This window comes from Rattus norvegicus, chromosome 18, assembly GCF_021556685.1.
Source record: "Rattus norvegicus strain SHRSP/BbbUtx chromosome 18, alternate assembly SHRSP_T2T, whole genome shotgun sequence".
Classification (NCBI taxonomy): Eukaryota; Metazoa; Chordata; class Mammalia; order Rodentia; family Muridae; genus Rattus; species Rattus norvegicus.
In genome coordinates, this window is record NC_141551.1 from 28,373,246 (window position 1) to 28,388,732 (window position 15,487).

General features: G+C 37.8%; 1 protein-coding gene across 5 annotated transcripts in view; it reads left to right on the top strand.

Moving 5' to 3' along the window:
- The window catches only part of Ankhd1 (ankyrin repeat and KH domain containing 1), a 98,569-nt gene that overhangs the window by 71,649 nt on the left and 11,433 nt on the right, over positions 1-15,487 (top strand). For all 5 annotated transcript variants that reach the window (NM_001415723.1, NM_001204053.2, XM_087592000.1 and 2 more), the window contains 9 exons: positions 1,130-1,272; positions 1,503-1,716; positions 5,184-5,359; positions 5,529-5,691; positions 7,944-8,039; positions 9,191-9,307; positions 11,258-11,423; positions 12,774-13,227; positions 13,645-13,785. In NM_001415723.1, coding sequence (NP_001402652.1) covers positions 1,130-1,272; positions 1,503-1,716; positions 5,184-5,359; positions 5,529-5,691; positions 7,944-8,039; positions 9,191-9,307; positions 11,258-11,423; positions 12,774-13,227; positions 13,645-13,785 — 1,670 coding nt within the window. The remainder of the gene's footprint in view (positions 1-1,129; positions 1,273-1,502; positions 1,717-5,183; positions 5,360-5,528; positions 5,692-7,943; positions 8,040-9,190; positions 9,308-11,257; positions 11,424-12,773; positions 13,228-13,644; positions 13,786-15,487) is intronic.

A 15,487-nucleotide genomic window follows, 5' to 3' on the forward strand; every position in this document is an offset into this window, starting at 1 on the left:
CATGCAGTAGGTTCTTTTAACTGCTGAGCTGTTGCTCCAGCCACGTGCTTAGTATTTTAACTGCATGTCATGTATTTACAAAGCTTCATAAACCAGTGGTTCTCAACCTTCCTAATGCTGTGACCCTTGAATACTGTTCCTATTGCTGGAGTGACCCTCAACCATAAAATTATTTTATTGCTATGTCATAACTGTACTTTTGCTCCTGCTATGAATCATAACGTAAATATCTGATATGTGATTCCTGCAAAAGGGTTTTCGACCCCAAAGGGGTTGCAAACCCACATGTTGTGAAGTGCTGCTATAGACTTTCTGAGGATTGAAATATGTTTATTAAGTTTAATGGAAATAGCACACACCTTTTAAAGGAATGGTGTTACTCATAAAGACAAATACCAATCGTCTTTATTTCTACATTTATTAGCATTCAGTTGTACAGTTCTAACATATATAAATGCAAATTCATTGCTCATTAATTGACAAATGGGAAGTGTCTTATTTCAATATAATTGGGATTTTGAAGGTCTGAATTTCTTTTTCCTGCCTGGTCATGGTTTTAGGGCAAGAACTATGCAGCACAGGCTGGCCTTCAACTCATAGCTAAGGCCAGTTTTAAATTCCTCATCTTCCTTCTTTCACCTTATAAGCATGGGAATTATAGTTGTGTGCCACCATACAGAGCACAACCCTGAATTTCTTTGTTTGAGTTGGGTGTTTCTTACATAGCTGAGGGTAGCCTCAAAGTTGGGACAGTCCTCTGACTAACCCTCCAGAGAACCGGGATGAGCTGCCACACAGGCTCACAGTTTCTTGATATGAAATTCAGCTGGACATGGTGGACATGCATTTTTATAATTCTAGCACTTAAGCTGAGACAGGAGAATTGTTTTAAGTTCCAGATCATCCTTGGCTATATACAAGACCCTGTCTTCACAACAAATATGACCATAATAAAAGAAATTGAATCCATTTATTTAGTGCTGATATTTTAATATTAATACCTAATAAAATATATCTAAATGTCAGATATTTAAACAAAAAAAAATTGAAGGTCTTATTTGTTTTTTCCTTCATTTTAAGTTGAGCGCTACTGAAAACTTGGTTTCTCTACCCATATTTTCCTTTGTAGGTGGTAGATTTGCTGCTGGCCCGAGGAGCCAATAAAGAACATAGGAATGTATCTGATTATACACCGCTGAGTCTGGCTGCATCTGGAGGATATGTGAATATTATTAAGATTTTGCTTAATGCTGGGGCAGAAATTAATTCAAGGTATCACCTGTTCACTTATCATTCATGATTGCTGAGTTTTTACTTTTAGTTAAATGTCTTTAATAGAAATTATATTTTAAATTATGAGATTTTACCATTCCTGTTTTAGACAGTCTGTTCATCAATGTTAGAAATCTTTCTTTACTGACATTTTCATCTGTCATATTTTAAAGAAAAAGAAAAGAAAAACAAGGCAACATACTAATTCTCTGAGTGCATTTCTTTCTTAGGACTGGAAGTAAACTAGGTATTTCTCCATTGATGTTGGCTGCAATGAATGGACATGTTCCTGCAGTGAAATTGCTGCTTGATATGGGTTCAGACATTAATGCACAAATAGAGACCAACCGGAACACAGCTCTCACCCTAGCCTGTTTCCAGGGCCGAGCAGAAGTAGTGAGTTTGCTTTTGGACCGCAAAGCCAATGTTGAACATAGGGCAAAGGTAAGAATTTTATAATTTGTCAACTTTTTCAACTTTAGTTCTATAGAAACAAATATGGCATTTCAATTCATCTCCAGCCCTGGTCCCGGTGATGCACACTACTAATGTTTTAAATTTTTTCTTTTGTGAGAGACATATACTTACCATTGGTAAAAGCCCTAAAAAACGTTCATGGGTTTTAAAATTTTGGACAATTAAAATCTGGTTAACCATGACAAATTCTGAAAAATTCATAACTATATGGAATTTAGAAATAGCAGTTAGTACATCAGTACTTTGACTTTTTTTTACCTTGAGTTATTAGGTACTTACGTATAGGTAGGTGGAAGATTTGGGGGTTTTGTTTTGTTTTTGTTGTGTTGTGTTGTGTTGTTTTAAGACAGTGTTGTCTGTGTAACAGAGCCCTGGCTGTACTGGACTCACTTTGTAGATCAGGCTGGCCTTACCTGCCTCTGCCTCCTGAGTGCTGGGATTAAAAGTGGGTGCCTTTGTAGGTGGAAATTTTTACATGAAGTGACAGCTAAAACCTTAATTTGTTTAAGGTTGGAAAAGTTAAATGAAAATTTCATCCCTCTCTCAATTTTAACAGTTAACTTTTTTTTTTTTTTGAGATGGGTCTCTTTATGTAGCTATCTTAGGATTTGCTTATTTTGTAGACCAGGCTGGCTACAGAAATCATCCTGCTTCTGCTCTGCCTCTTCAGTACTACTATTACAGGTGTGTACCACCACTCCTGGCCTTAAAACTTTTTTAAAAGATTGTGTATACATGTTTGTCTGCATGTATGTGTACCATGTACATATCTGGTGACTGCAGAGGCCAGAAGACCATGTCAGATTCCCTGGAACTGGAGTTACAGGAGGTCATGAACCATGATGTGGTTGCTAGGAACTGAATTTAGATCATTTACAAGAGGAGCTAGTGCTCCTAACTGCTGAGCTGTCTTTTCAGCCCCTCAGTTAATTATTCTTAAAATGTATTGCAATATTATAAAACCCAGATTCAAACAGAAAGCTTGGTGGTGAGAGAGATGGCTTAGTGAGTAGGGGTATTTATCCCTTACTCTGATGACCCTAGAATCCACATAGTGTAAGGAAACTCCTGACTTCTCCATGTGCCATGGCATGTACATCCCTCCAACACATTTATAGAATAATGTAACGAAATACACACAGACCAACAGTTTGTAGGAGGTTCCCCAGAATAAAAGCCCAGAGTTGATAGTTAAACTGGTGGACTCTACGAAGAAATTGAAGGCTAATTCTTTTTTCTTTTCTTTTCAAGATTTATTTATTTATTGTATGTATATAAGTACACTGTAGCTGTCTTCAGACACACCAGAAGAGGGCATCAGATTCCATTGCAGACAATTTCGAGCCATCATGTGGTTGCTGGGAATTGAACTCAGGACCTCTGGAAGAGCAGCCAGTGCTCTTAACCACTGAGCCATTTCTCTATCCCCCTTTTGTACTTTCACACATATATGTATACTTTGTCTTGACTGTGTTCGTTCCCCTGATAACTTCTTCCCAACAAGTCCCTGACCTATTTTCTTTTTAAACATTTTTTTATTACATTTGTTTTGTTTGTTTTTGTGTGTATGTTCCTGTGTATTACAAGTGCATGCCAGGGCAATGTGTAGAAGTCAGAGGGTAACCTGAGGGAGTTAGTCTTCTCCTTTTACCTTGTGGATATTAGACTCAAGTTAAGGCGGCCAGGCTTGGCATCATGTGCCTTTATCTACTAGGTCATCTCAACAGCTCCAAAACACACACACATACACACATGTTTTCATGAGCATGGATGGATGGTTTATTTGCTTGAGCAAGGGCACTTTTACCTACAAGTAGTTACGTCACTGAGGGAAAGGATTTTTAATTTTCTAGCGACTGTTAACTGCAAATAGCCCTTATCAGGAAGGGGGTGGATTAGGATCTCCTCTGCCATCCATGATGGAATGTTGTTCAGCCTTGTCTGGTAGCCACTGCTGTTGTGATTTTTTTTTTCTTTTTTCTTTTTTTCGGAGCTGGGGACTGAACCCAGGGCCTTGCGCTTTCTAGGCAAGCGCTCTACCACTTTACCATTTGCGCTAAATCCTCAACCCCTGCTGTTGTGATTTTTATGGGTGCAGTGACCATACGCTATCCAGAAGATATTCTGGTGCTTTTCAATTTCAAATGTTAATTGTGGTTTGTTCACATATTAAAAGACCTAGAATGTCGCACACGCCTGGGGACTAGTACCAGTGGTAGTATTTTTGTTTTGTTTTGTTTTGTTTTGTTTTGTTTTGTTTTGTTTTGTTTCATTTTGGCTTGGGTTTTGTTGTTATTGACGTTCTTTGGTTTTTTGGCTTTGTTTGTTTTTTGAGAAAGTGACCTAGGCTAGACTTGCTTTCAACCTCCATTGCACATGGATTAAAGACCCTATGCGTGGCTTAAGAAATATGTTTTGTTAAAAAAAATAAAAGTCAGCTCAAAGGAGCTGGAGATATGACTCAGTGGTTAAGAGCACTGACTGCCTGACTGCTCTTCAAGAGGACCTGGGTTCAATTCCCAACACCCATATGGCAGCTCATAACTGTCTGTAACATCAATATCTGATACCCTCACACAGGTGTACATGGGGGCAAAACATGAATGCATATAGTATAAAAATAAATTATTAAAAAAATAAATGCAGGGCTGGAGAGATGATTCAGTGGTTAAGAGCACCGACTGTTCTTCCAGAGGGTGTTGAGTTCAAATCCCAGCAACCACTTGGTGGCTCACAACCATCTGTAATGAAATCTGATCCCCTCTTCTGGTGTGTCTGAACATAGCTACAGTGTACTTATATATAATAAATAAATAAATCTTTTAAAAAAATCTTTAAAAATAAATAAATAAATGCAGTCCAGGCATGGTAGTATATTAAAATTCCAATATTATAGAAGCTGAGGCAGACTTTGTGTTCAAGGCCAGTGTGATCTATGTAAGTAAGACTTTCAAAGGGTTGGAGGTGAGAGAATGAGCTAACTGATACTCTGTAACTCTAGCTTCCTTAAATTGTCTTTCTGCCTCAATATCCTGAGAGCTGTGTTTAGGTATCTCCATGTCTGGCTTTGCTTTTTTTCTTGCATAAGATTGTGAGGGAGTGTACTGTGGCATGACTCATTAAATCTAACAATTTCACCTGCTATTTAGTAAAGTTTATTTGCTTATTTATTTGTGTATGTGTGCTGTTGAGGTAGGATTTTATGAGGCCTGTACTAGGGATTACGTTGAGCTCCTGGTCTTGATCCTCCTAATCCTACCTCCCCAAGAGGGATTACATGAGCTATCAAGAAGTTAATTTAGTACAATTGAAAACAGTGTTATTTAGGTGTTTTTTTTAATGAGAGAAAATCAGGAATAGAACTTATTTAAATATTAGTTTAATCTTTTAAAGAAAGTACATAATTTCATTGCATTCTTAACTGGTTTAAATAGACTGGTCTTACTCCTTTGATGGAAGCAGCTTCTGGAGGATATGCAGAGGTTGGAAGAGTTCTCCTTGATAAAGGAGCAGACGTCAATGCACCTCCTGTGCCTTCCTCAAGAGATACTGCTTTGACAATAGCAGCAGACAAAGGCCACTACAAATTCTGTGAGCTCCTGATCAACAGGTAGGTAAATTTCTGTTGATAATATGTAGAACTCCAATGGTTCCTATGACTCTTATTTTAAAAGTAACTTTAGCAACATTTAAAAAAACAATCGTTGCATGGTAAAGAAGACTATAAAAATGTTAGCCTTTTATAGGAAACAGACTATTGATATTTTGTTTGTTTGTAGGGGAGCACATATTGATGTTCGTAACAAGAAGGGAAATACACCACTTTGGCTGGCATCCAATGGTGGTCATTTTGATGTAGTACAATTGCTAGTGCAAGCAGGGGCTGATGTGGATGCAGCAGACAACCGAAAAATCACACCTCTTATGTCAGCATTTCGCAAGGTAATATGACATATGGGGAAAAGGTAAAATTTAATCATTTTAAAACAATTCTAAGTTAAAACCATGTGCAGAAAATAAATTGATACTGTGGAATTAACTGTATCTGTATATAAAAGTCAATGCTTATTTCTGGACATGGTGTTTTATACTGTTAATCTTAGCACTCAGGAAAGCAGAGGCAGGGGGACCTCTGAGTTCAAGGCCAGTTTGTTCTACGTAAGATTTAGGCCAGCCAGAACTACAAAGTGAGAAACCATCTTTTAAAAAACAAACAAACAAAACAAGCAAACAATAGTATTGCCAGGCATGGTGGAACACTCTGTAGCACTCAGAAAGAAGTAGGTGAAGGCAGAAAGATGGAGGGTTAAAAGACCAACTTGGGATTGTATCTGTATCTGAAACAAAACAAAACAGAAAACATTGCTATCTGTCCAGTCTTTTGTGGCTAAACTTAAGAGTTATTTAGTGGCTATTATAATTAGCTTTGGTTTTAATTCGTTGGGTATCTTGTTTAACTTTTATTATGTCACATTACTGAAAACGTAAAATTTGGGGCTGTGGAGATAGCTCAGTGAGTAAAAATTCTTGCTCTGCACGCAAGAAGACCTGAGTTGGAAATACTAGCACCAAAATTAAAAGCCAGGCATGGCTACACCTGCCTAGAACCCCATCATTTGGGATTAGAGACAACCTCAGCAGAATGGCAAGCTTCTAGTTCAGTGAACTAGAAGCTGTCTCAAGGCAGTAAGGCAAAGAACAATAGAATAAAACACCCAGTCCTACTCTGGCCTCTGCATGCATACACACTCAGTCACATGCATATACAACACACATACACACATGGAATTTAAGGAAAGCAATAGATACATACAGATGGTTGTTTCTGAATAAAAGGGAATGAACTCGCCCAATTTGTGTGTGTGTGTGTGTGTGTGTGTGTGTGTGTGTGTGTGTGTGTGTGTGTGTGTATGTGTTAGTATGTGAATTGAAGTCAGAATACAGCCTACACAAGTCAGTTCTCTCCTACCATGTGAATTCAGGGGTTCACATTGGAGTTGTCTGACTCCGTGGCAAGTGCCTTCACCAGCTGAGTCATCACTCCAACCTGAAACCACACTCTTGAGAATGTTTCAGTACCTTACTAGGAAGAGAAAATTTGCAAGCTTGTTATATAAAGTAGATGTGCTTAGATTTTATTACCTATCGTTCAGTTCCCAGTAAGGGCATTTAGAAAGTGTTTCATCAGCTGGGCAGTGGTAGTACACATCTTTCCCACCGCTCTGAAGTCAAAGGCAGTATGATCTCTGTGAGTTCAAGGCCAGCCTGGTCTACAGAGTTAGTTTCTGGACAGTCAGGCTTATACAAAGTAACCCTGTCTCGAAAAAAACAAATAAAACAAAAAAAGAAAGAAGGTGTTTTAGCTATTCAAGTCATAAAGCTCAGAAAAAACGTAATAGACTACTTTGTGTAACAGTAAGATAAAACTCAAATAATGCTTTGAAATCTAAAAAATTGGTGTTTTCCAACTTAGACCCCCTTTATGCTGATATTTATTTCACAATCCTCATTTCTCCTTATTAGTAGCTTTATTATATAAAAAGCTATTGAAAATAGCTTTCCTGGGGGCTGGAGATATGGCTCAGCGGTTAAGAGCACTGACTGCTCTTCCAGAGGTCCTGAGTTCAATTCCCAGCAACCACATGGTGGCTCATAGCCATCTGTAATGAGATCTGATGCCCTCTTCTGGTGTGTCTGAAGATAGTGACAGTGCATATACGTTAAATAAAAAAATTAAAAAAAAAAAAGAAAATAGCTTTCCTAAAAAAAGAGAAAGAAATGAAAATAGCTTTTCTGTTTTTCTGTGGGACCTGGGAAAATTAATGTCTTGCTATCATATATTGTTTGCTTGTTTGCTTTTGTTTTTGAAACAGGGTATCTTTATGTAGCCCTACTGTCCTGAAACTCACTATATAGACCAGGCTGGCTTCAAATTCACAGAGATCTACCCGTCTGTCTCTGCCTCTTGAATGCTGGGATTAAAAAGCTTGTACCACTGTGACCAGCCGACTACCATATATCGTTGAGCATGTTCTTCTCATCTTTTTCCGTTTAGAAACTGAACGGTGTTCATATTTTCATAATTTTAATTATGAGTTTAGTAATCTATTTAAAAATACTAATTTTTCACGTTAAGTTGAAATTGGATAAAATTCAAAAACACTTTTGTGGTTTTTGTTGTACTCTTTTTTTAGGGTCATGTAAAAGTTGTTCAGTATTTGGTGAAGGAAGTCAATCAGTTTCCATCTGATATAGAGTGCATGAGATACATAGCAACAATTACGGATAAGGTAAGTTTACTGTGTTACTGAAGCACATTTTTATTCTTTATGCCCAGAAGTATAGTTAGGAACTTGTTTCTCTGGGCATGCATTCAGTGGTGTGAGTACGCTTAATTGGCAAGAAGGCCATGAGTTCAGTCCCAGCACTAAACAAAGAACTTGTTCTTTTTGTCATCTAAAGATGAATAAGGTCTTGCTGAGGGGTGGTGCGTCGTGCCTTCAGCACCATCACTAGGGAGGCATAGGCAGGTGGATCCCTGAGTTCAAAGCCACTCACTCCTGGATTATAGAGTGAGTGTCAGAACAACCAGGCATACATGTACCCTGTCATGGAAAGAAAAGAAGCGGGTGGGGGAGGGAAGGAAGGAAGGAAGCATCGAAGGAAGGAACGAACATGGGCCTTTTAGCTTATTTATTTGCATAGTAGATGGATATGATACTATTGGTAACATATTTGAAATTACCTCCCTCCTCTACATCATAATGGCAGTAACTACAGGTAAGGTTTATTACTAAATTTTGTTAGCCCAATTAGCTTTGCTAAGAATACCTTTTAAAAGAAGGAAAGTTGCCAAGCCAGGTGTAGTACACGCCTTTGATCCCAGCACTCAGGAGGCAGAGGCAAGGAGAATCTATGAGTTCAGCCTGGTCTACAAAGTGAATTCCAGGACAGGCAGAAACTCTGTCTTGAAAAAACAAAACAAAACAAAAGAAAGATGCCTTTGTCTTCCATAATGATACACATTTACCATCCCAGTACTTGAGATGCAGAGGGCAGCCAGAGCCACATAAGGAGATGTCTAAAAAATAAAAGCCTAATTTCTTGTCACATTGTAGTTTCATACCTGTAGTTCCAGCGCTTAGAGCTCAGAGGACGGAGGTTCAACAACTCAACTAACTTCAAGGCCCATCTCAGCAGTTTCGTGGGCTGAAGGCTAGTTTGGGCTAAGCTGCTGTCTCACAAAAAAATCTTTTTTCTTTTAAAGGTGTTTCATTCTTATGAATGATTAGTGCAGAACTGAACTCAAAGTGTAATTTGATTTGGCCAATTTCTAGTTAGAGGTTTGACTTGTGGACCTTTCTGTTCAGCTCTACTCATATTGGACCCTTTATTATAAATGTTTTTATGCCTACATGACTGTACTCTGCCCTCTCTATAGGAACTGCTGAAGAAGTGTCACCAATGTGTTGAGACGATTGTGAAGGCTAAAGATCAGCAGGCTGCAGAAGCAAATAAAAATGCAAGCATTCTCCTAAAAGAGCTAGATCTAGAAAAGGTGAGGGGGTAGGATGAGCTCCCTGTTAGAAATCAAAATTAGAGTAATCTGTTGTCTGTATAAACAGTAGTCTTTATCAAAATATGATTAAAAAGTTTGTAAAATCTTTTATTCTAGGTATTTGGGGAACCCCTAGCTTTGTTTCACGGCACTCTCTAGGATGTGCAAGACAATGGGAAAAGATTTAAAAATTAAAATCCCTGATTGCCTTTCTGACACTCTACTCAGAAAGAAATAGAAATGTCCAATAAGTAGGTGAAAATGTTCAACTTACTAATACACAAAAAACTATCTGGTGAAAGCTTAAGCTGGGTATGGTGCACACATCTATAATCCGAGCAGTCAGAGGATTAAGCAGGTTCATTAGTTTAAAGCCACCTGAGATCTACAAGACACTATCTAAAAATATCAGTCAGGGCCAGGCATAGTAGTATACACCTTTAGTCCCAGTACTCAGGAGGCAGAGGCAGAACTCTGAGAGTTCAGGGCCAGTCTCATAATAAATTTAAGATAAAAAAGATAGTTGTGTTCAAGGACATTCGTTGTTGTAGTGCTTATAATGAACAAAAGTCTTGTCATCGGGAAATTAACTAGGGTTAATCTGTGTAGCCTTGGCTGTCCTGGAGCTTGCTTATAAACATCATAATGGTTGTGGTTTAGGCAAATATGTACCTCAGAATTATATTTTTCTATTTTTTTTTTTACTGAGGTTAAATTTATGTCATAGAATTTATCTGTTTAAAGTTTTACAAAGCACTGTAGTGTATTCACTGACTCATTAATCACCATAGTCTATCTATGCCATTTCCCCTCCCCCTCGATTTAAGTCAGTGTCTTTCTATGTAGCCCTGGCTGGCCTGTTAATCCCAAAATCTGGCATTAAAGGCATGCTGTACCATGCCCTGCCTGGTGTTTTGTTTTCTTTTCTTTTTAATTATTCGTACACTGCCTGGAGGCATCAAAGCCTCACAGAATCACAGACACCTGTGAGCTGCCCTAATGTGGGTGCTGAAACCAAATTTGTGTCCTCTTTGTATCACATCCTCTTAACCACTGAGCCACCTCCTTAGCCCTTTTTATTTTAAATTGTTCTATTAAGGAACAACTGAAAAAAATTACAAGTTAATATATAGTTTTATTTTAAAATTTAATTTAGCAGTTTAGTCGAAGGTAATATCTCACTGTGTTACTTGACCTTGAGCTTTGGAATTATAGGTATATGCCATCACATCTACTCTGACTGATGTCTTGTCTGCCACTACCCCATGTTTAGCAAGAATTCTACTACTGAACTGTAACCCTAGCCTGATAATTCACTTTTCAATTAGGTTATTTGATCATTAGTGAAAAATAAGAGATATCTGTATACTTAGGTGTACATGTACCTTATCAGATAAAGTATACCTATTTTTTGGTCTCTTATGTGTCGCTTTTTTTACATTGTTAATGAGCATTTGAATTATAAAGATTTAATTTTGACGGGGTTGGGGATTTAGCTCAGTGGTAGAGCGCTTGCCTAGCAAGCGCAAGGCCCTGGGTTCAGTCCCCAGCTCTGGAAAAAAAAGACAAAAAAAAAGATTTAATTTTGACAACAAATTTGTTTTTTTTTTCTTTTGTTGCTTTTAAATTTTTATTTGAGACTGGCATCCATGGGACGTAAAGGACAAAAATGTCATTTCGTTTATTGTTTTAAATTACTATATTATTGGGGCTGAGGAGATGTCTCAGCTTTAAGAACACTTGTGTTGCATATGCAGAGAACTGGGGTTCAGTTCCCAGTCTTGACACTGGTGTCTTACAAGCATCCACAGCTCTAATTCTAATCCCATGCCTGCTTTTGACCTCCTCAGACACCAAGCATGCCAAATGGTACTCAAGCAAAACACATACACAAACAAATATAGAAAATGCTTTCACATTATTAAATTAAATGATATACTTTGTCTACAGTCAAGAGAAGAGAGCAGAAAGCAAGCTCTTGCAGCCAAAAGAGAGAAGAGAAAAGAAAAGAGAAAAAAGAAGAAAGAGGAACAAAAAAGGAAACAGGAAGATGAAGAGAACAAACCTAAAGTGAATTCAGAACAACCAGAGGGTGAAGATGAAGAGAATGATGAAGGTGGTAAAAAAAAAATGACTCATGAATTACGTATAAAATTATCCTCTGAGGGTTGGGGATTTAGCTCAGTGGTAGAGCGCTTGCCTAGCAAGCACAAGGCCCTGGGTTCAGTTCCCAGCTCTGAAAAAAAGAAAAAAGGAAAAAAAATTATCCTCTGTTAACATGGTGGAGTAAACCTTTAATCCCATCACATAGGGTCCTGAGACAGGGAAATTGCCATGAATTCAAGACCAGGGCTAGCTACACAAAAAGACCCTCTCTCTAAATAATAAGTAAAATTTAAATTAACCTTTTGGTGGACATTACTGTTAAAGATTTCATTACTTTAATCTGATAGTAAACAATGCTAAGTACATTACAGTATAAACTAATAGAGAAAACAGGAAGATGAAGGCAAGCATGATTTTAAAAGGTGGAATGTTGGGGTTGGGGATTTAGCTCAGTGGTAGAGCGCTTGCCTAGCAATCGCAAGGCCCTGGGTTTGGTCCCCAGCTCCGAAAAATAGAAAAAAAAAAAAAAAAAAAAAAGGTGGAATGTTTTATTTTTTGTTTTTTTGTTTCAAGACAGGGTTTCTCTCTGTAGCCTTGGCTGTCCTGGAACTCACAGAGATCCACCTGCCTCTGCTTCTGGGATTAAAGGTGTGTGCCACCACTGCCCAGCTTTGTGGAGTGTAACTTAAGTTTTGCTGTATAACACCTTGTATATATTAACTAAGTACAGTAGAAGGTTTGCCAGTTTTACTTCAGGTTCTTCTGTCTTCCCGATAAAATAATTCCTCAGTAAATTCTTAGCTAAGGTTAAGATCTAAAACCATGGAGGGTAGACTTGTCTGTAGCAGTATTTAGTAGCCAATATAATTGCGCATCTCTTGAATTCTATTTCCTCAATACTATTCCAGATTTTTCCTAAATTCAAAGTATATTGTGGTTCTTTAATAGTTCATAGGACTTACATTATCAGTCTTCAGAGTACTAATGGTAGGGCTGGAGAGATAGCTTTGTGTTTAAGAGCCCTGGCTGCCCTTCCAGCGAACTCCTGTTCAATTCCCAGCACACACAGCTCACAACTGTCTGCAACACCCTCACACAGACATACTTGCTGACAAAATACCAATGCACATTTTTTATAAAAGAATATTAATAGATATTTTGCACCAACTTATACATCAGAATGTTCTAACAACAAAAATATTTTATTTATTTATTTATTTATTTATTTATTTATTTATTAGTAAAAAGGAAAATATGACCCAAAAGATTGACTGTGAATTATTACATATATTCTGTCATGTTTTGTTTTGACATCTTTGGCCCTCATTGTGATTTTTTTTTTTTTTTTTAATAATTTCAGTGGAGCAAGAAATCCCCATAGAGCCTCCAAGTGCAACCACCACTACTACAATTGGAATCTCTGCTACGTCTACCACGTTTACCAATGTATTTGGCAAAAAAAGAGCCAATGTAGTGACAACTCCCAGCACCAATCGGAAAAATAAGAAGAATAAGACAAAAGAGTCTCCTTCCACAGCACATTTAATCTTACCTGAACCACATATGTCTTTAGCACAACAGAAAGCAGATAAAAATAAAATAAATGGAGAACCTAGAGGTGGTGGTGCAGGTGGGAATAGTGATTCGGATAACATAGACAGCACGGACTGCAACAGTGAGAGCAGCAGTGGTGGGAAGAGCCAAGAGTTCAGTTTCACTGTGGATGTGAATTCCACCAGTGACAGGAGGTACCCCACAGTTGTCAGTTCTCAGGAAGAAAAGGCAGTCACCACTACTTCCAAGACTCAGACACGGTAAATTTTTCTATTTTGTTAACTCTTTGTTAACTGTTCTTACTTCATGCCTGGCATAAAATTTTACAGGATGTTATCTAAGTAAGTTTTATTAAACAGATCCTTAATATTATCTTGTCTCTAGTCTTCAGAACTAAAATTTGTCTCTTTCCTCTTAACTCTGTTTTCATTGTAAAGATTACTAGATATTTTATAAGATATTCTTAGTCTAAAGTTTAAAAGTATCACCAAGCTTTGATTTTAGTTAACTGTGTTAATTTTATTGAATAACCCATTTTGATATTAAAATAGTTGCTTATTTTGTTTGTTTTCCTCTCTTGACTTCAAAACATATTTCATTGTAACTTAATCTATGTAATCTCTTGAATTTTTATGTTAAAACACTTTTTTGTTGAACTCATAATTCCATTTCCTCAGCCTTGACTGTGAAGTAAATGCTAACTCCATGTCAACCAGCTACAAGTCATTGCCATTAAGTTCTCCAACCATGAAACTGAATCTCACTAGTCCTAAAAGAGGTCAGAAAAGAGAAGAAGGGTGGAAAGAAGTTGTTAGAAGGTGAGTAGAATTAATCCCATCTGTTACTTTTTTTCTTTTTTCCAAACAGGGTCTCATTAGGTAGTTCTGGCCTACCTAGAACTAATCAGTAAATCAAGATGTCCTAAATGCATGGCAGACCTCCTCCTCTGTCTCCCAGATGCTGAGATTATAGCAGTGTGCCACCGCAATGGATGGCCTTTTGTTTTACTTTTTGTTTATTTAGAGTTGATATAGCCCAGGCTGACCTTAAATTTGATAGACAGCCAAAGCTAACTGTAAATTCCTGATCCATTTGTCTCCACTGCCCAAATACTAGGATTACAGATACATACCACCACACCTGGATTAAAATTCTTTATCTTTTATGATATGATTACCTATTTAATAATTTGAATGTAAGCATTATTATAAAGTACAACACTGGAGAGATGGCTCAGTGGTTAAGAGCACTGACTTGTCTTCCAGAGGTCCTGAGTTCAATTCCCAACAACCACATGGTGGCTCACAACCATCTGTAATGGGATCTGATGCCCTCTTCTCCGCAATAGTATACTCATATATATAAAATAAATAAAGTTTTTAAAAAGTACAACACCATGCTAAATACCAAATATGATAAAAGAAAATTAGAAACAATATGTAGAATTTACATAACAAAGTAATTAACCACATTTTATGTAGGCCAAACTTGAAACATTTTAAAAATTGCTAAATATGAACTGTTCATGGTTTAAAATTACAAGTTAACATATATTACTCAATGTTTTGTTTTGTTTTGTTTTTAAGACAGGGCTTCACTGTGTGGCCCTGGCTGACCTGGTACTAACTATGTAGACCAAGTTGGCCTTCATTGAGATCCAATGCCTCTGCCTCCCAGTGCTAAGATTACAGGTGTATGCTACCACCACCATTCCTGGCACAATGGTATGGTTTTTGACTTTAGAAAGAGAAGGCATGTTAGTTGCAGATTAGTCGACTTGTGATATTTTAAGCAGATTAGAATGCTTACATTATGAGGTAAATAGAATTTTTATTTGGGTTTTTTTTTTTTAATTGGATAGTTTCTCTTTTTTTTTTTTTTTTTTTTTAATTTTTTAAGTTACTTGAGTACTCTAGCTGTCTTCAGACACACCAGAAGAGGGCATCAGATCCCATTACAGATGGTTGTGAGCCAACATGTGGTTGCTGGGAATTGAACTCAAGGCCTTTGGAAGAGCAGTCTAGTGCTTTTTTTTTTTTTTTTTCCAGAGCTGAGGACCGAACCCAGGGCCTTACGTTTGCTAGGCAAGCGCTCTACCACTGAGCTAAATCCCCAACCCAGTCTAGTGCTCTTAACTGCTGAGCCATCTCTCCAGCCCTGATATTTTCTTCATCTACATTTCAAATAGCATTCCCCTTCCCAGTTTCCCCCCTGGAAGTTCCCTATCCCATCCCCCAATCCCCTGCCTCCATGAGGGTTCTCCCCCACCCACCCACTCTCTCCTGCCTCCATGCCCTGACATTCCCCTACACTTGAGTCATTGAGCCTTCATAGGACCAATGGCCTTTCCTCTCATTGATGCCCAGCAAGGCCATTCTCTGCTACATATGTGGCTGGAGCGGTGGGTTGCTCCATGTGTACTCTTTTGTTGGCGGTTTAGTCCCTGGGAGCTCTCAGGGGTCTGGTTGGTTGATATTGTTGTTCTTCTATTAGCACATTTTTAATGAATTTTTCCTCATG